The 21,103-nt window shown below is 35.6% G+C and overlaps 1 protein-coding gene across 1 annotated transcript in view; it reads right to left on the bottom strand.

Annotated features, from left to right (window-relative positions):
• LOC149543089 (Glutaredoxin family protein) overlaps positions 1-20,706 on the bottom strand; it is a 51,348-nt gene extending 30,642 nt beyond the window's left edge. Inside the window, exons 1-2 of the mRNA XM_089797998.1 lie at positions 20,378-20,706; positions 1,923-1,996 (exon numbers count right to left, since the gene is read on the bottom strand). Coding sequence (XP_089654124.1) covers positions 1,923-1,996; positions 20,378-20,529 — 226 coding nt within the window. The 5' untranslated portion in view covers positions 20,530-20,706. The remainder of the gene's footprint in view (positions 1-1,922; positions 1,997-20,377) is intronic.
• Between the last annotated feature and the right edge of the window lie 397 nt (positions 20,707-21,103).

The following is a 21,103-nucleotide window of genomic DNA, read 5'->3' as shown; positions in this document are numbered from 1 at the left end:
TCAAATATTCGTTCTCAATCGACAGAACATTACAGCTGTGAAATAATTCATAGTCCTCCATTTGCCAGTGGTAGAGACCGTTGACGGAATCCAAGTCGTCATCCGTTCATCCCCCGTCCAATCGAAGGACGCCCTCCTGATTCGGTTCCGTCCGTTGTCTACCTTCATCCTCTTCTCAATCGGAATCTAATGACAAGGCCTCTTCCCCTACCATTTGGGTATGCAAATCAATGACAAAGCGGCGGCCTTTGCTTTCCAGTGATAAGGTGTTCTTCTTCCAGTCGTGTCAAGCTCTTGCTTCGATAAGCCATCCGCAGCCCAGGATGGCATCGTACCCTTTCCTCTTTAACGAAATCACCACGAAATCCATCAGGAACGGCTGAGTGCCAATGGTTACCGGCTGTGCCATGAGAATACCCAGCGGTTTAATGCCATGTTGATCGACGGTCAGCAACTGAAATCTCGGAGGCCACAATGTCGGCTGTCCAAGTTTCCTCCAGGTTTCTTCCGGCAATACATTTACGTCGGACCCTCTGTCAACGATTGTGTCCGTGAGAACATGTCCAAGGATATAGACAATGGAACAGAATAGCAGAATTATATTCGCATATGCCAGATATTACATTATGCTTCATAAGATGAATGATAGAAGATGATTCATGATGAATTACAATGATCTCAGACGGGATATAAATACTATCCGCCGAACCTTCCCGAAGGAATCCGTCGACCACAAACATTATGTCCGCTACAAACTATTTACCCGTCGGCTACAAAATACAGAAACACCGACGACAATTAGCCCGTCGGCTACAGAAACACCGCCAACAATCACTCCGTCGGCTACAGAAACACTGACAACAATCCAGTCGGCAACGGCACCAAATGTTTACCGTATGGGTAAAATAAATGAACGCATACAGACAATGGAACAGAATAGCAGAATTATATTCGCATATGCCAGATATTACATAATGCTTCATAAGATGAATGATGGAAGATGATTCATGATGAATTACAATGATCCCAGACGGGATATAAATACTATCTGCCGAACCTTCCCGAAGGAGTTCGTCGGCCACAAACATTATGTCCACTACAAACTATTTGCCCGTCGGCTACAGAATACAGAAACACTGACAACAATTAGCCCGTCAACTACAGAAACACCGCCGACAATCACTCCATTGGCTACAGAAACACTGACGACAATCCAGTCGGCAAACACAGTTTCTACCTACGACACAGTTAACCAACCCAAACCAGGATCCTAATGGAACCAAAAACTTAGGCGAAAAAAATGTTTTTTTTTTCAGTTTTCAACCATGTAATTGTAAGCAATTTTGCAGACACTGAGAAGGACCGTAACTCTGGCTACATCATATGCTGTAGAAAAACTTTCTCAGATTCATTGCCTTGCTGAGCCTTGTATAATAATACTAATATTGGTTAAAACTTAAAACATTTTAGTAATCAAGGCCTATAGTAGAATTAAAAATGACTACAAGGACATTGTTCTTGAAATTGTTAGAAACAAGAGTAATTTCTCATGCTATGATCTTAATATCTGGTTGTTTACTATTTTCATGATTCATCCATCAAAAGAAATTTATCATATAAGAACAGATTTTTCTTTAATTATGCAAGAAATGTGTGGCCAGCATACAAACAACAGACACCAAAGTTTATAAAAAGTGCACCACATCATAAACAGGAAAAACAACCATACAAAAAACGAGTTAATTTCATTCAATAACAGAATAGATATTGATGTAAAATGCAAAAAATACATAAATTGAAAAATTGAATCAACAAGGAATATACTATACTATGAAAAATCATTTGAAGCAAGCAACATAAAATGTCTCTTTCAATATAAAATTTTTAATTCTCAATAAAAAGTGTGAAATAAGAAGAAAGACCTCTGAGATCAAGTTCCACAACATAAGGTGTCACATTCAACTCCTTGAAAACATTCTTTGCACGTGCACAGTACCTGCCGCCAAGTCATAGGAGAAGCATGAGGGCCATTTTTCACTTTGTCAAGCATCAAATTAGTCTAATACTCTAATTAGTTAAAGCAAAGCATAACTATCATGTGTCAGACTTTGGCTGGTAAAAGCTAACATCACAATTCGTAACTTCATTACTATTTAGGAAAATTTTGCATTTTTTCATTTCAATCCAACAAATTGTCTGTCAAACAAAATTAAAGTTGCTGAGTTTTTCTCTATCTGGCAAATGTAATTTAGTGTCAACTATATCTAAACTAATTACAAATTTGGCCCTATCGCATTTGATTATTCATTTAACTAGCTTATTTGTTAGTGTAGGTTTAGTTTTGCTTATTATAGTCCAGACTCCAAACACAGTCAAATGCAACTGCATTTTCAAGTTCCAAGTGTGAAATAAATCAATTATACTTTTCAATTGTAATATTTATGAAAGCAAGCTATTCCTAGTTGTGAATGGATATTAATCTTTCTTTATGCTTTTTCTTTATGGTTTTCTAAGTATGTTGCATAATAATTATTCCATCTCTAAAGCTAGAAGCCACACACTCAATCACAACAGTTTTATAAAATACAAAGCTTTCATTACTGACATTCTTTCAAATTTTGAAAACTTTGTTTAGAATTTCAGACTAAATAAGATTAATATTCCTACATGAGATAGCCTCACAGTTTCAAAAAGTACAGTGCTTTAATTATGTATATTTCTTGCATATCAAGTTTAAAACTAATATAAATATTTTACACTTATTAAAAGTTAATAAAAATAATGTAATATTATTAAATTTGAATATATTCTAATAACATTTAAAATACCATAATATAGAAGCTATTAAAAATAAAATAATATTATTAAATTTGAATATATTCTAATAAAATTTCAAATACTATAATATAGATATATTTCAAAAAAAAAAAAATTATTAAGAATATAAATAATAAACATGTCAAGTTTTATATTTTAAACAATAATTTTTTTTGAGGGGGCATCACACTATTCATTCCTTCCATTCCTGACTTCGTCACAATCAATTCATCCCATTTGTTGTTCATGCATTCTCATGACGGACAAAAGAGCAAGGTCAACTATTTCAAGGACAACCAGAGTGGATGGCAAGGCCAATGGAGTTCGTATCCGCTCAACCCTTTGTCCTCCATGAAAATTTCTGAATATTGTTTACTAAAAAATGCCTGAACCTTCTTCCGTATGAACATTACAGCGAACTTGAGCAAGTTTTTTAGATTTTGCCAAATTTTGAACTTCATATAGGAAGTTTAATGAACCCTATGACTAAGGGCAGAGGGACAAACACTCTCTCCATCTCATCACATATATTGCTCAAACTTGCCAATGACTAAATATCACTTATCACATATGCACCCCATTACCTGTTTTTTTGTCGTCTATCAAGTAAATTCTATCATGCAAATTTTCTTACTAGAGTTTTTCCAAAAAACTAACCTAAACACTCATCCAAAACTTCGAAACAAAACCTACATATACACTATCTCTATTAGGCCCAAATATTGTACCCTATCCTCAACCTGCACATTGCTCATGGCACGTCTTGTTCTACATTGGAGCAAGTCTATCCGTCCTACCATGTGGAACAATCCAAACAACACCAAGGAATATTATTGGTATTAATGGTTTCTTTTTGTCAAAAAATGCATGCCTAAAAGACCCATCCTCACACCTTTTCACTAGACATAAGCTAGCACCAAAAATCAAAGATGATAAGTTGGTCTTACAATTATCTCAGATCCCATTAATTAATTTTGTCGCAATCACTTCTTATTAGTGGAACATATGTATTTCATAAAGCACCATAACTCGTTACAGTCTGTCATGAGTTATAAGCTTTGAAGGGGCATATGTATACAACTTTTTGCTTTTAGATCTCAACACATTAACCTCCTAAAGCACATGTTCACACATGCCAAAATTGATGCAAGACCATTTTCAATACTTTGTGAGAGATGTGTCATCAATTGTCATCATCATATCACCTTTATGTCAACAAATTTGCCACCTTGTCCATTGATTTTTCCTCTAGCTTGCTTTCTCATTGAGGTTTGTCAGTGATCAATGTCTTTGGCCCAACCAAAGGCATTGTATAGTAGCAATTTTTAGTTGATGTCCTTGGACAGCTAAAGTCATCAACTCAAACATAGACTTTAGGTTTTAGATTCATATACACGAGATCCCCCTTTTGATTATTTTAAAGATGACATCAATTCTCTTGCATATACATCTTCCTTTCAAGAGAAGAGTATTTAAGGTTACAAGAGCTTGTATTACAGAAGACAAATCTATGCAAAGGTCTTGAAGATTGAAAAGTAAAGACAGACTACCGAAGTATACTAAGCCTTTGGAATCCCCACTATATTCTATTATGAAAAAATATAAAATAGAGAATGATTAACAAGATATTTGATATTAAACAAAGGAGGGAAACTCTCCTTAAACAAGAATTGTAAAAGCTTTATCTATTAAGGAAAAAAACAACTAATAAAGCAAAAGGATAAGAACTAAAAGAATAGAGAACATTCCTAACTCTATCCTAGAGACTCATTAATCATTATATACTAGATTAAACAATATGCCTCAATACTCTCCCTTAATGGTCAATCTACTAACTACACCAAATCTATCCCAGAATTTTACAAACTTTTCAAGACTCAAAAACTTGGCATGAACGTTTGCAGCTTAATCCTCAGAAAGACAATACTACAACCGATCCGCCTTGTACATGTTGTCTGATGAAATGACAAGGAAGCTCCACATGTTTGGTGCAATAGTGGAAGATCAAATCTTGGCAAGCCTTAGTACCCTTGATTGTCACAAAACAAGGGTGAAGGTCCTCACAAAACAAGGGTGAAGGTCCTACTTAAGACATTTTCATGTCTGAAAGCATCCTTTAAAGCCATAATACCTTACTTGTTTTTATTATTCCTCAATACTCTCCTTCAATAAAGGAAGAGCTATGCTCGTTCCAAGATTAACAACATATTCAAAAATTAGAATTTCTATCATTGGCAGAACCTGACAAATTTAAAACCGTGAACCCTCAAGCTTGGAGGAAATGGATGGAAACACATTGTCTGTTCAAGATATCACTCAGGTGTCTCACTTGTACTTCAAATTCATACTTCTGGTTATCCAATCTGACTGTAACTCATATGACTACAATTAGATCTTTTGTTTTACAAAAGAGATTTAAATGTAGTTTTCATAAATCTCTATTTCAGATGGATATTTTTATATTTTCCTGTATAATGTGCTGGATAAATTGAAAATAATTGAATACAAGTTATCAGTTTGAATTTCTGGGGTAAAATCTAGAAATAATATTCCAGGGCAATATCTCAGAACCCTACTAAGCTTTTCAGTGTTATGTCCACCATATCTTCCTCTTCTATCTTGTGGCCTATGGCTCACAATGGATACTGGATGTCTTTGATCTTCATCAATTCTACTGAAAAGACATTTTCTCATCCATCATGATTCAGAAAAGACTTTTTTTTAGGGAGAAGGCCCTACCTTTATCTGACAGCTTGTGCAAATTTTATAGGTACTTCCAAGTTTCTGCAAAGGCTTTTCATGTTTGAATCTCTGAAAGCATTTCATCAATCCTTGATAACTTTATCAACATGACGACTTCTAGATCACGCTCATCAAACATGAGCTCCTCTTTACCCAAACCTCTGGTGGAGTGTTAGTATCAAGGATGATATTATAGAGGAATTTGTACTTGAAGATCATGATCATGTGTTGTAATTCTTAGCAGCGAAGTGTTTGTTGCCTTTCAACATGATGTCTTCCCTCCCACCAAGGGGTATTTATAGAAAATTAAAGAGCCCTAGTTTTACAAGATCTGAATTTTCTTGCTAATAAAATATAGAAAAAAACAATTAGATTTTTCTCAATCAAATCCTGGGCACTAAAAAGCAGAAAATGTGTAGTGAACCCCACATTTTTATAATAAATTGCCAAAAATTAGGTCTGTAACATGCCAAAACTCATGATTAAATGAAAATCTCATCATAAAATTTCCAAATAAATGCCTTAGCCACAGTTTTAGAATGTCACTGCAATTTTTGCAGAGATGGAGCAAAATTTGTAACACAATTTGCAGATGAAAATATGGTTACAATTTTTCTAGTAGAAATTAGCATATTTTCACGTAAAAAATACTGCAAACTTCAAAAATAACAATTGTGACTTTCAATCAAAAATAACCCATGATTTTCAACAAAAAAAGAAGTCATGATTTTGGACAGAAAACCCTGTGTGATTTTTGCATACAAACTCTTCAACTTGTACTTAACAAATCCATAAAGTACCATATTATTCTATGTGACTCTCCTTTGGCACATTCTATGTCACAGGTGTGCAAGTTGTGGCTGCTGGAAGCAGTTTGTAGAACACCACACGTCCTCAAATTCCAAAGCTAAACTTGGGCTTTCAAACCGTATTATAAAAAATATAACACGGAGAACGATTAACAAGATTCCAATACAAAAATAGAAGCAAAACTCCCCCTGTTAATGGGGTTAGGAAGGATGATCTTCCTCTTGATCCCTGAATTGGAATAATGTGGCAAGATCCTAAGCAAGGGTAGATTAAAGTGAATTGCGACAGGGCCTCTAAGGGGAATCATAGTCCTAGTAGACCCGAATGAATAGCACACGATCACACTGGCAGAATTTTGGCCTAAAAATTGAAATCTATGGGTCATACAATGAATATATTGCAGAATTTAGGACAGCCCTCATTGGCCTAAAACATGACCTCGAGTTGAATGTGAATCAGATGCATCTTGAGGGAGATTCCTTAATCACAATAAATGCAATGCAACGAAACTCTGCTCCTAATTGGAAACTGACTCAATAGTCGAGGCCAATTAAGGCCCTCATTAATAGATTCATAGAATTCAAACTAACACATATGTATCATGAAGGAAGAACCCTTCTTGATGAGAGTGCCAAAAGGGCAGTCAACAAACCTCCTAGCTGACCTAGCGTCAACACTCCTGCAAATAAGAGGGACAAATGATGGCATTGGCATTGGGTGGTGACTGGCACTTGGGCTGTTGTCAGTTCATAATAACTACAAGTGGTGACGAATGCTGCATACATAAAGGCTCACAATCACATGTCTTAGAGGAATGCAACACATTTAACACTAGGAGTGATGCGAAGAAGGGAGGTGGACATGTTGTTAGGCACAATGGCCAACTTGCTAAACCATTATCATGGAGCCATCGTCAATTCTCAAAAATGCGTTAAGTGCTTAATTCCCACTAAATACCCTGGCTACTCTACAAATTTGAGAGCTATGACATGATGGATCTAGATAAATGTGAGTAGTGGTGAGATGGCTTTGGGAAGGGAGATTATGCTGTCATGATGACTAAGTTAAGATGCATATTTATTGCCCTCGATTGTGGAGGAGAATTCACTTTGTTGGCTCTAAAATTATCTGGCATTCAAGGGTGAAAATGAAGACTCTGATTCAACTAATTTCTACGAAGCATCAAATGGTATTTTTTGGGAAAGTCATTGAGAAGTGGCTCAAGATGATTCTCACACTAGCCATTGTTTGACGATCCATACTGCGGAAACTATTTTGGGAAATGAATTGACTGGGCCTAATGGCAATGATCCTGTCCATCATTCTTGACGTCAGGGAATTCAAGGACGGGGCATTGTTGTTGTGCCAAATACTCTTCAAGAAGCACTACTTAGTGAAATTGAGAATGAATTAGCAAACACTAAGAATGATAGACACATTCCCTGCCCACAAGTCTACTACACAGGTTACACATCATGGGATAACAGTGAAGAAGTTGCCTCTACTCCCTGCCATAGAGCCAATGTCCTTCAAAGGGAGAACGCCAATCATCTCCAGGAACATTGTATTCCTAAAAAAGCTTACAGGTATCATGAAGAACAAAGGTGATGATTGGTTGCAGCAGTAAATGAGGATCAAAAGCCTTGCCACCAGTGATGAAGAGGAAGAAGAAATTGGAGCCGACATAACCACGACGTTGGGGATGATGTTGGTTCAGCCCCATTGAATGCTACCAAGTTTACCATTCATGAAGATTGTGGTCTAGGCTGCCTTGTAAAGGCTAATGTAGTTAGTCTGGCAGTATGTTAGGTGAAATTATGGGATAATAAAGACACCACCTTATATGTTGGTGAAGGGTGAGGTAGTGAAGTCACTGTTGTGTCAGGCGACTGGCCTAAGGTCTGGTATGTATCAAGACTATGGGAAGTTATAAAGGCTTTCATGCCTATTTATCAACAATGTACTACGTTTTTTAAAACTTAATACAATAGGTGCTCCCCTAGCAGCTATTTACCTACCAAAAAAAAGAAGCAAAACTCGCCTTAAATAAGAGTTGCAAAAGTCTTATCCATAAAGGATAAGAGCCACAATTGATAAACCAAAAAGGATAAGAAAGACAACAAAAAGGCTAAACAATATTCCTAAAATCTATTCTAAAGACTAATGGGCCATTATATACTAAATTTTAGAATGATACTGAATATGGTTTAGTTAAGCCATCTATTTGTCTTGATTTCCCTTCTACAACCATCTCTCACAAGAAGTCACAAGCCAAGGGTAAGATCATAACCTCAATTTCATTTGTAGTGAGTGTTTGTTGTTCATGTATTAGCCTTTAGGTAGTATGGTGTTGCTATTTACTTTACTTCTATCATCTACATTGTTTGTCACCAATAGCCCTTTGTTACCACCTAGTGATATTTTAGTCTCCATAACTCTTATTTAACACCTTATGGGACCCTCGTCCTATAAACAACTCTTCTTATAGCCTCAAACTATACTGAAGGCTAGCATCTATGAATATTTATATTAGTCTTCTACTTTTTTCCTATTTAGTAGATTATCATAGTATAGGGACTTAATTTAGGTTCAACAATAGGTGGTAAAGTTTTGAGTTGTAAAAGTTTGCAAAGTAGCTTATATGTAGTTGCAGGAATATGCATCTCCAGCCCCACGAGATGCTACTCTAGGCATGTGATGCTCTCTAGTACCAGAGAAGGGTATAGAGTTGTCTCTCATGACAGAAGATGTCCCGTTCATGTATTGACACACTTCTCTTTACAAAAATCACAAAATGGGAAAAAGAACCTAAAAACATGACTATTAGAAGAGATGGATAATTACTACTTTATGCCTATTTTGGGCAAAAAGGATTACAATTTCATTCTTATTTTGAGAGTAGAAATGATGACAAACACAAATATCAAATGCCATGGTAGACAGCAAGCAGCAAAGAAATCTCATAAAAGCAACAGCTATAGAGGTAGACTTCCAGATTCAATTTTCATTTTTTCATTGTCCTCTTTAGTGTTAAGTTGAAAATTTATAACATGGTATAAATTTCAGTCAAGTTTTAAAATTTTAGTTAATAAATTATGAAGCTTTTGCCATGTAAAATCTAAATTGTATTTCAAGTTTAAGTTTAGATTCATGTTAAAAATTTAAACTTGTAAACTTAAAAAGTTTTGACTTTAAAATTTAAACTTAATTATTTGGATATCACTTTTAATTTTTTACCAGATTGTATATATGATTGATTACTTATATGTATGTATATATGCATATGGCATCTCCAAGTACCCATATCCTTTAATGTACCAGTACTGCACTCACTTACCTGTAGCAGTGTGGCAGTACCAAGCTCCTAGCAACCTTGAACTTACGCAAAGTGGCTTTTAAGCTTTTTAAATGACTTTCCCTGTTCCTATGAAAAATGAAAGGATTTTGCTACCATTGCAAGTCAACTTGATCCAATTTCCTATTTCATTCTTTATCCTTTTCTTGATTTCTTAACAATGTCTGACATGCAAATTTCGCTTTTTGCTTGCACAGGAATTATATTTGATATAATTACAAAATTGCTTTACAGAAACAGCTGCAAGTCACTTGACAATCTATAGAAATGATTAGTGCAAGAGAAACCAAAAAAATTAGACAGTGCAATAACTCAGGCAGAAGTTGCTTATTATCATGAAATAGAAGCAGCACATTCAACTTACAACTGGTAGTTTGTGGCAGAAAATCTAAAGAATTATGAATATGGAATATTTTCTGATTGAAGTACAAAATAGTAGTAACACACAAGAACATGCAGATCACGAGGCACATAAGATGGTTAAAGGCATCTAGAGCAAAGCAATATGGGGGTATAGAAAATGTGGATCAATCTAGAGATGAAACAATTTAAAGCTGGGGATTTTTGTCATGGCAATTTATATAAGAAAAGGTTTCCTTGGAGAATACGATATATTTGCACAAATAAAATATCGGACTACACAAGATTTTAAGGAAATTTGAGGATAATATCTATCAGGTTGAATTAGGGAAGGAGTTAAGATTATTTCAATAGAATATAGTGGACCTGTATCAATATCGTTCAGGAGATGAACCCAAAGAATCAAAAATCAGAAAGATACAGCTGCCCGTAACTAAACAAGAAGAACTAGTGAAGACATTCGTTGAGAAGGCTACCAAGACCAGACATATGACTTACAAACAATGCCCAATAAAATTGAAGGGAGATTAGTTCTAAAAGCATGTGCTTTATGTCTTAAAGCTACCTCTTTGCAAATATCTATGTAATTTGATTGTATATTACTATATTAGGATCTAAATATTTCCCATAACACCTAACAATTTATGTTTCTGAGTTAACAACAAGACTCCAATCAATTACATGTACAATTTTTTGCTGTAAATTATTCATGTCATCTAAAACAATTTAATCCTTAGACTTTTATATTTACAGGACTCAGTCCTTGCCAGACTCGGCGAGTCCCGAAGCAAGCCAAAATCGGCCGAGTCAAGGCTGACTTGCCGAGTCCGTCAAGCAAACTCGGCTGGCAGTCAGCGTCCGAAAGGGACCAAAAAAATTTTTTTTTTTTGTATGCAAACATTCTAAAGCATGAGTTAGACCTAAAAAGGTGATTCTATCACTTGCAAATACAAAGAATAGAGAAAGAAGAGTTGAGGGAAGAGTATTGGGGTTTTGGGAGATAAATTAACAAATCGGTTGGCTCTCATCTATCGGTTGCTGATTGTTTGTGCCACTTTGTAGCTTACATATAAGCACTGAGAGGAGTTCAAAGAAGCAATTGGAGGAGGCTTCTTCAAACTTGGGTTACATTTCCATTTCTAGAGCAAATCTGAAGAGGTAAGATAGTTTTTTTTTTTCTTATTATTTTGCAAGAAAAAATTGCATTCATAAATCTTTTTATATTTGCATGTGTTTGGACTCTTTAGATTTGTTCCATTTTATGGTGATGAAAAACTTGAAAAGTAAGCAGCCTTAGTGTTTGAAAATTGGATTTTCTATATTCTAATTTCTAAATGTTTTTTTTGTTTTTATGGTATATTGTAGCAGCAGCAACATCATGTCTCAACCTGAGGGTACTGGAACTAGGCTTAAAACTTACCCTGATACTGACCCTAGTGTAGTACCAAGGGATAGGGCTTGGAAACATGCTATTCCTAGGCATAAGAAAGGAGTTGTGACATGTTGGCATTGTATGATAACATATAATGGGGGAGGCATTAAAAGATTGAAATATTACCTTGCACATATACGAAAGCGTGATATCAAAAAATGCAAGGAGGTATCTCAAGATGTTATCTGTGATATGCAAGCTCTCTTAGAGGAATCTTTAGAGAAGAAAGAATTTTTAAAAAAAAGCAGCAAGAAGAGATGGCACAATTAGCTGAAACTAGAAGCGTAGAGGGCTCTTCAAGTTATCATAGACCTGGTCACCCTCCAATTCCACCTTTTTCTACTACTGCATCTCAAACTGTGAGCATTGGGCCTCAGGTGCATAAGCAAAGATCCTTACTTGATTCCATCTTTGTTCCACACACAATTGCAGGTGCACAACCATCACTTGAGAGCATGGCTTTGAATAAGGAGAAGCATAAGCAAGCAAAGTTGGCACTTGGAGATTTCTTCTTCTACAACAACCTTCCATTTAATGTAGCAAGGTACTTATAATTTTAATTTTTAATTTGTATGTCTTCCCTTGCTTGCATAATAAGTATACTTACATTGTTTATTTAATTTGTTTTGACTTTTAGGTCTCCTTATTGGCAAATTGTCATAGATGTTGTTACTGTTTGTGGTCCGGGGTTCAAAGCCCCTAATGATGAGGAGCTAAAAGGTCCTATTTTGGCCCATCGCATTGCTGATGTAAAAGTTGAAATTGAGGAGCAGCATAAAGTATGGGTCACAAAGGGTTGCACCATCATGACCAATGGTTGGACTAATACAAGAAATAGAACACTGCTGAATTTTCTTGTCTCCTCATCAGGTAATTCAATATTATACTTAGAAAGTTGGAATATAATAATTTAGTAGTAAATTGATTAATAATTGTGATTGTACTAAATTTATTTATTTTTTCTTAGGTTCCACGGTGTTTTTGAAATCAGTTGATGCCTCAGGGAAGACCAAAAATGTTGAGTATCTTTGTGAGGTAATGGAGGAAGTGTTGAAGGAGGTGGGAGAGAAAAATGTAGGCAAATTGTGACAGATAATGAAGCAAATTATGTTGTTTCTGGTAAACTTCTTATAGAGAGGCACCGCCACTTGGTTTGGACCCCTTGTGTTGCCCATTGCCTTGACCTCATGTTGGAGGATCTAGATAAAATTCCTTGGATAAAAAAATCTGTAAGAAAGCAAGGAAAATTTGCAAGTTCATATATAATCATGCCTGGGTCCTCAACCTTATGAGGCGATACACAAAGAATCAAGAGTTGTCAAGTCCAGTGGTCACTAGATTTGCAACAAATTTTCTCACGTTGAAATCTTTTCTTAACGCAAAGGCTGGTTTGAAAGGTATGTTTGTATGTGAGGAGTGGACAAATTCATCATATTCAAAGCTCAATGCAGGAGTTGAGGTGGTTAATCAGGTTTTTGATGAGAGTGGCTTTTGGAAACCCGCCAAAGAGATTGTGGAGATAATTTTCCTTTGTGTGCTCATTTCCATTTCATTTCACTAGTTTTGTTAAAGTTTTAAACACTTGTTTATGTTTATTGACATTCACATTGTTCATTTTTAAATGGAAAACTTAAAACTTAATGTTTTGTTTTTCACAATGATTGCAGCTCAATAGAGCCTCTTATTGTCATCCTATGGATTGCTAATGGAGAGAAGCCCTCAATGGGTTACATTTATGAGGGCATGGATAGTGCAAAAGAGGTCATTCGAGCTTTTTATGTAGGGAATCATGAAAAATATGGTCCCATATGGGATGTCATTGATAAGCAATGGCACAATCTACTTCATAGGCCCATACATGCAACTGCCCACTTTCTTAATCCAGCATACCAATTCAGCCCAAATTTTAAGGCTGATGAAGAGGTGTTGAGTGGTCTCCATGATGTTATAGAGAGAATGTCACCTAATGCAACTGTTGAAATAGTTATAGTCCATGAGATAGAGATGTATAAGAAAAAACTAGGAGACCTATTTTCACGAGACTTATGTAAGAAAAATCGGGCAAAACTGATGCCTGGAAAAAATATATGATTCCAAATTCTAAATTCTATTTTATTACCACTTTAGAATCTAGAATCTAGATTGATAAAGTCAAATTTATATAACTGATTTAAAATTTTCTTGCTTTAGATGTATGGTGGGAGATGTTTGGCAGTAAGGTGTCAAATCTATAGAGGATTGTAGTTTGTATCTTGAGCCAGCCATTTAGTGCTTCAGGATGCGAATGCAATTGGAGTATGTTCGAGCACATAGACTCAAAGAGGCACAATAGGTTGACAGCAAAAAAGTTAAATGATCCTGTTTTTATTCACTACAACCTTCGCTTCCGCCACAAACAAATTATATTAGAGAAGGTTGATATACAAGCAGAGTGGAACGCAAAGGTCGATGATCTTGTCTTAAATGAGGACGACTTGGAGTGGGTTGATCAATTTGATTGAAAGGCAGAGGCAGTGGCGATGGTAGTGGAGGAGGCTAGAGCACAAGGAGACCCAGTGCAAGACCCTGAGGCCAAGAGTGATGGATCTGACTCTGATGATGAGGATTATGAGGATGAGGATGAGGATGAGGATGAGGATGAGGAGAAGGATCATGTCACTGAGGTTCAACCTTAGACACAGGGAGAGAGGATGGCTCTAGAGGCTTCCATGACCTATCTTAGGTGTACTCATAGGAAGACATAGGCTACTATGAGCCTTTCTTTTGATATATGTTTTGAACATTTGATTCCATGGATTGCATATTCCATGGATATTGAGATATTGTAGACATTTGATAGTTACACTATATTTCAAATTCCTATTATGTTATTCACTTTAACTTCATGTAATTTCTTTCAAATATTCGCATTTATACTTATGTAATCTATGAAAAGTTGTATATGTGTACAAAGTAGCTTCTATTTATCTCAATTATTGTGTATTTGATGTTAGTTGGCTTAATGATGCATGAAAAAAACTTAAAATCCTTAAAAATCTTTGAATTTCAAGGGTTTTTTAATTTGCCAAGTCCTTGTTCAGTCCTTGCCGAGTCTGGCCGCCAAGACCGAGTCTAAGCCAAATTTGGGCCTGATAGAGTCTAAGCCAAGTCCAAGGCTGGTAACACTGATTGTGTCTACAACTAATCCTGATTTTGAAAGGGAGACTTTGTGGACCTATTGATAGCTTCATAAAGAAGATATATTTAAGTATCACTTTGCAGATGAAAAAATTGTGAGGCCAACTCAAGATTTTATAAATTAGTCATGCTGAAGGTGTTTAGAAAACCAAATTATCCATCACACCTTGTAGATGCCTGATTGTGAAAGAATCATCTGTGAGTTCCCTGTTCTGACCTAATTTGGAATGAAGAATGAGCTGCAAGATAAGTTTTCTCGAATGTATCTTAATGAATAAGACAATTGTCAAAAAAGGATGTTCACTTCTAGCCATTTATAGAAGACTATAGAAATTTGAGTAAAATGACACAAATGGACTATGGAAAATAATATTGAGTTCGTCTCAAATGTGGTAAATTGTTTATAGCATTGTTTTGCAATCAAAATCATTAATAAGAACTAGGATCAAGTACTCTTAAAAGTTAAAAGAATTGCTGGCTCTCACCAAACTAAGGCTATTTCATTCAAGAAAACAAAAAATTAAGAAAAAAGAAAAGACAATATCCATCTTCTCATGCTTTTGAACATTATGAGTTCCATCTTTCACACCACCCTTTACGAATTTCTAATCACTTCCAAATTCTAAATTACACATGTCAGGGGCCATAACCATCTCAGAAAGAAAACTTCTTTCTAGACACGAGCATGAGTAGCCAGTGAGCAGTAGCTGAATTCCAAATTTCCATCAATTGGCAGATTCTCTTATTCTTTTTGTTTTTCAGCAAAAGGTTAAAAGCCTAAATATATATTAATATTATAGAAGTAGATGTTCCATACAAGTCTTGGCTCTCTGCAGCCATGATTCTTCATTACAATCCAGTTTTGACCAAAATATACTGATATGCTAAACTGAAATACTAGAAATTATATATACTGTTACATCCCAATTTTTGACCTAATTTAAAATATAGCCGTTGAGGTTCACATGAAGTCAGTTGACAGTTAAATTGGTTATAATCCTGTGAAATGATAAGATGGTTAGTCGTTATAATTATTTATCACGAATACATGAAATTGAATGGGCAATTAGCCGTTATGATTATTTATAACTTGTAATGATAATAGGATTTAATTACGAAGAATCTCCTTGCAGGAAATACATCGAAGGGGTGGAAGCATTGTCAGAAAAGAATTAGGCACAGGAGCATCACCATCACTGGGCAGATGGGTTGAGGACCTAGCAACTCGAAAATAGAATACATCTGTGGGACCCGCATGAGTTATTTAATAAATAATTTAATCCAAATAATTGAATTATAAAACGTACCTCAAAAGAAGTTAAATAATCTTTCATCATATTATATGTCTATATACGTGCATATAGATATAAAAATGATTTGGCACCATTATATTTTAATAATTTAATATTAAGTGATGTTTGCATGTACATATATAAATATAAGATCATAATAATATTTGAATTATAATAACATTTGAATTATTATAATATTCGAACTATAATCTTCCAATTCTATTCTTTCCATTTTAATATTATTTCTTTTAATCGATTGACACTTTGCATGATAAATCAATTTAATATTTGGCAATTCGAATTGTCTTATGATCTTCCAATTTTATCTACCAACCATTTAAATTTTCTTTGTTTTACTCGATTTTATATTTATAATTTTGAATCGGTTATAATCTTTTGAAACTGACGGAAGCCAAAGAGTCTTTTTAAGACCTTTTTATATCTTGAGTCGGATGGAGATTAGAAGATGCAAGAAACTCTCATATCCAACTTCTATCGTTTCCTGACACCCGATTTATATATTTTCAGACATCCGAGATTTATATTTTTACATGGCGTCTGACATTTAGTATTTCTTGATGGACGACCTTCCATTTGTATTGCCAAGTCTTGGTTTTATTGTGACCCCCAGGTGTTATTCTGATTCGAGAGAGGGAGCCATCATTTAAATCTTTTCCATATACTCGACTTCCTACCTGCAGTGATTTACAACCTTGCCAATCGATACTTCAGCCTTCAGCACATCGATTTCAAGTTTTATTTGTGATGACTTCCTGCAATAATGTTTGTAAAGATTTGATAAAGCAAACTGTCGTACAGGTATACTTGCTGGGGATGAAGTTCCTATTCACTGTGGTGACATCTTTAGGCGAATGGAGGAGAATTGAATCCATTCAATTGGAAAATTCTCAAGCAACTCCGAATTCCTAACAGGTCATGGGATTATCATTCCATTATGTTTATTTATTTCTATAGCAGCCAGCTAGGCTCAGGCTTATCTTTCTTACCCATGATTACGTTATAAGCTTGTTGAATAATCTATGATACGATTAATGAACCTTCTTCCTACTTCATAGTTTCCTGATTTATCATAAAAGGAGTTGAATTGTATCTCTCATGGGAGAGTTTTCCAATGCAATAAACCTGAAATAAAAGTACAATAACATCAAATTTCTTAGCAGCAATTCTCAGCATTTAACGTGATGATATTTTGTTTTGAATTTACAGATTGACCTTTTTTTAAAATTTAACCTCGTTCTTGGCAAGTGAAAGCCAAGTATCCATAGTATGGATCCATAAATTTTTTTTCAATCACTGGATATTAGAATTAAACAACCAATTCTGATAGAACATAATCATGTAATCACAAATTGCGATATGTTGGAATATATGTAAATTATGAAACAGTTGGGAATCAACCAAAAGAGCAGGTTGTTCTGAGAATTCCAAACACCTGGGACTCACCCGGCTGTGTAGCCAAGGGAATGGGTGATCAAGTGAGAGAAAGGAATCTACAATAATATGAATCAATATCAGTTATGACATAACAAGATTTAATGTATTTAAAAGGAAACATTTAATGGCTCATGCAAGATCCTGTTTAATGTATCTCCTACAGTGAAGTCGAGAGTTGCGGTTAATACCAAGATGCTCATAGGATGACTAGATGATCCCTGTCTATTCCGGGTAGGGCAAGCCTTTCTTATTAGAGATTGTGTGGGGATAACGTTATGGTCCGAGGTTGGGTGGTTAAGCCCTTGACAATGTTTCACCTCTCGCCAAGTTGTCAGACGTACAACAGACAAAGATAAGATATACATTAAATTGATTGTCGAAATAGGTATTAACACTTTATGATATATATGCAAGAAGGTAAGATTGATTGAGTTATATTATTGTGCAGTTATTTTTACACCTAGATGTGAGAGATAGATTTATGGACTGTTTTCATGAATGAGCATATTTTCTAAGCTTGAGTTATTGCCACAGTTAAGCAATTGGATGGAAAGAAATGATACAATGGTATCTGAAGCCCTAATTGGATATAATGGTATCTGAAGCCCTAATTGATTCAGTGGTATCTAATGCCCTAAATGATCCAATGATAATCGATGCCCTAATCAATACCATGAAGCAACCTTCCAATGTTTTTGGGTTCAAATTCCAAGGTATGTGGTTTTTAATTTCTATAGTAAATTCATTGATGGTGTTTTAAGTTCTTAGTTAAGAAATTATGTTTAACTATCTTTAACTGTCAAACCCTCTTCACATGAACATGACTGATATAATTGTCTTCCTATGAAATGAAGTAATAACTATATTATCTCGAGTATGTTAGTTGTTAATTAAGACCCAGGAAAACGGGATGCTACATATACCTACGACCGTTCATGTGCTAAACAGATGGAAACAAAATGGCTTGTGAACTAGCAGCCATCATTCAAAATATCGAATATAATCAAAAGCTCTATTCCCAAACGTTGATTAATTTAGCATGAAACAAAACTAGACCCCAACTAGGCTCATAACCTTCAAGTCACAGGTTCAAATCCCATCTCTACATGGGGGTGGGGGCAAGTCCTCAACCTTTCGTAATTGAGATGATGGAATCGATGTCTCAGATGCGACAAATCAAACTCTGCATCAATATGCACAAATTGGTTGTTCGATATGCACAAATCGGCAGTTGAAATCTTGACTAATTGGTTAATTTGCCCAAAAATACCCTGATGAGAGATCCATTTGACCCTCCACACCCAACCTCTTGTTATTGATCCCAACGATTCTGGTCACCTCACTTGCCCCCATCCAACTACAATGAGAGAAGGTTGAGGACTATGGATATGAATTTGGATCTCAATCTAGCCCCTCTTGCCAACTTCTTGTTTAAGACACTCTCCTCAGCTATAGTTGGGGAGTCCAGAGTGATGATGAAGAACTGTCGCAAGGAATGCTTGTGGCTAGGCCAGCACTGAAATAAACCCTCCCATGCAACCTCCCCCTGAACGCACATTAGTGATGTGAGTCAAGTTTCAACTAAACTAGTGTTGTTCACCCAGAACTATAGTTTAGTTCCCTCCCAACCCGAACGGCACATCCTCCCACCACTAGCCATAGAATAGTAGGGGCCCCCTACATGCACCACCCTAGACCTATTGCTTCCCAAGGTGGGGGTTATATTTCCTAAGTGGAAGGGTCACAGATTGTTCAAAATGAATGTTGGATATATGTGCGAAAGTGAGATGTTGAATTGGAAGCACATACTAGAGGCTGTCTAGGGCAGTACCGATGCGCGACATCACCCTATAGCGAGGGGTAGGACAAATCGTTCCAACACTTCGGGAACCAACCGGGGGGAAATCAGGGAGATAGAAACTGAAAATCTTAAATACGAAATATGAATCAACTCAATTAACAACTGATGGACATGTTACGAGAAGTACCCGTTCATTGCAAAGTCTAGCAACAAAACCAACTATTCTTCCATTGCTACTGGATTTGCATCAACTACCCCATGTCTTTCCTCTGGCGCATTCTCTCCACACTCAGCATCATGAACCGGGGAATAGGTAGTACTCGCATTATCTGGAACCGCATCCCCACCAACATTCTGCCCAACGACAGAATTCAAATCTGGAATGGGAGGCAGAACATGAGCAAATCTTTCATCATTGGCATGGTCATGTCCTAAAATGACCAACAGAGCATTAACCTTTCCTTGAATTAGCAGGACACTGCACGTAATGAATCACATTGTTTTTCCAACAATTTCTTAACACTGTCATAGACTGCCATATAAACATGCCAAATCATGAATTTCTGCTCTCCAAACCACAGAACTGGTGTATCCGATAGCGTCGCAAGAGATTTAGCTCAGTTTTCAGTTACATTAAAATGCGAAACACGATGAACCAAAAGGCATATGTAATGCGGCTAAATTGCTAATGTACTCTGACAGGACCTTAACTACCGACTCAAAATCACTAGACTACTTTCAGATGAATTTCACACCCTAATTAAAGAAAGAAACCACAAAAGTCAAGAGCGTTCTGCAGTGTTGCCCCCACATGTTTCCAATGTCCATTCCTCGCTACAATTTATTGGACAACAAAACTGTAGCCATTGTGTTCTCAGATATTTGGATCAAGTCAAATGATTATTAAGGGGAACGAAATGCAGGAAGATAGCACTATTCAGCTCCGTAGTTATCAAAACTAACTACAAATACGCATATAGTTATCTCGTTTCAGTATGGTTCGGAAAACATTTAATGATGTACATTTCCACAAGATTATTCATGTAGTTTCTGTTACCATGACCTATTGCTAGGTTTGATCGAATACTTGAAATGGGCTTGCAGATTCGAATAGAAAAGAAAGAGAAGAAACTTACGGGCAATACGATTTGGAGAAGATGGCAATTTTGTTATTGGAGATCGTCGTCGACACAAAATCCGTGTGTGTCTTCCCCGCATCAGTAATCAGGAGAACAGCCAAAATACACAACATTGCAAGCACAACACCAAAAGCGGTTCTTTTTTCCATAGCGACCTTTGCCAGCTGCTTGAATGAATAGGAAAATGTATTCAAGGTTCCAACCTGCTCAGAGTCAAAAATTGCGTTACAATCAATTTACATGTCTTCAGAAAATTCGTAGGCTACTTATGGATGCAGGAGAAAGAAAATGAAATAGAAACGGGAATAAGGGTGGAAATAAATAAATAAGAGGAGAAAAAAATGCATTAATTATTTAATTAACCAAGATATCCTTCCGTCATAAGAGGTATTTTAAATCATAATTAAAATAGATATTTAATAAATTTATTTACAAGATATTAGTTTTGATTGCTTATATAAGTAAATGGAGAAAAAAAGCATTAATTATTTAATTAACAAAGATATCCTTCCTTGTAATAGCTATTTTAAATCATAATTAAAATAGATATTTAATCAATTTATTTACAAGATATTAGTTTTGAGTGTTTATATTAGAATATAGAATGATAAATCTTTTTAAAATAGCTATGAAGTCATTTAAAATATGTTAATAATATAAAGAAAGTGTCATTTGGAAGACATGGTAGAACATTTTGATACTTCTTGAAAAAATACATATTTC

The sequence above is a fragment of the Cupressus sempervirens genome, chromosome 8, assembly GCF_028749045.1.
Source record: "Cupressus sempervirens isolate cs-2001-9-10 chromosome 8, ASM2874904v1, whole genome shotgun sequence".
Taxonomy (NCBI): Eukaryota; Viridiplantae; Streptophyta; class Pinopsida; order Cupressales; family Cupressaceae; genus Cupressus; species Cupressus sempervirens.
This window is presented reverse-complemented; position numbering and strand designations above follow the sequence as displayed.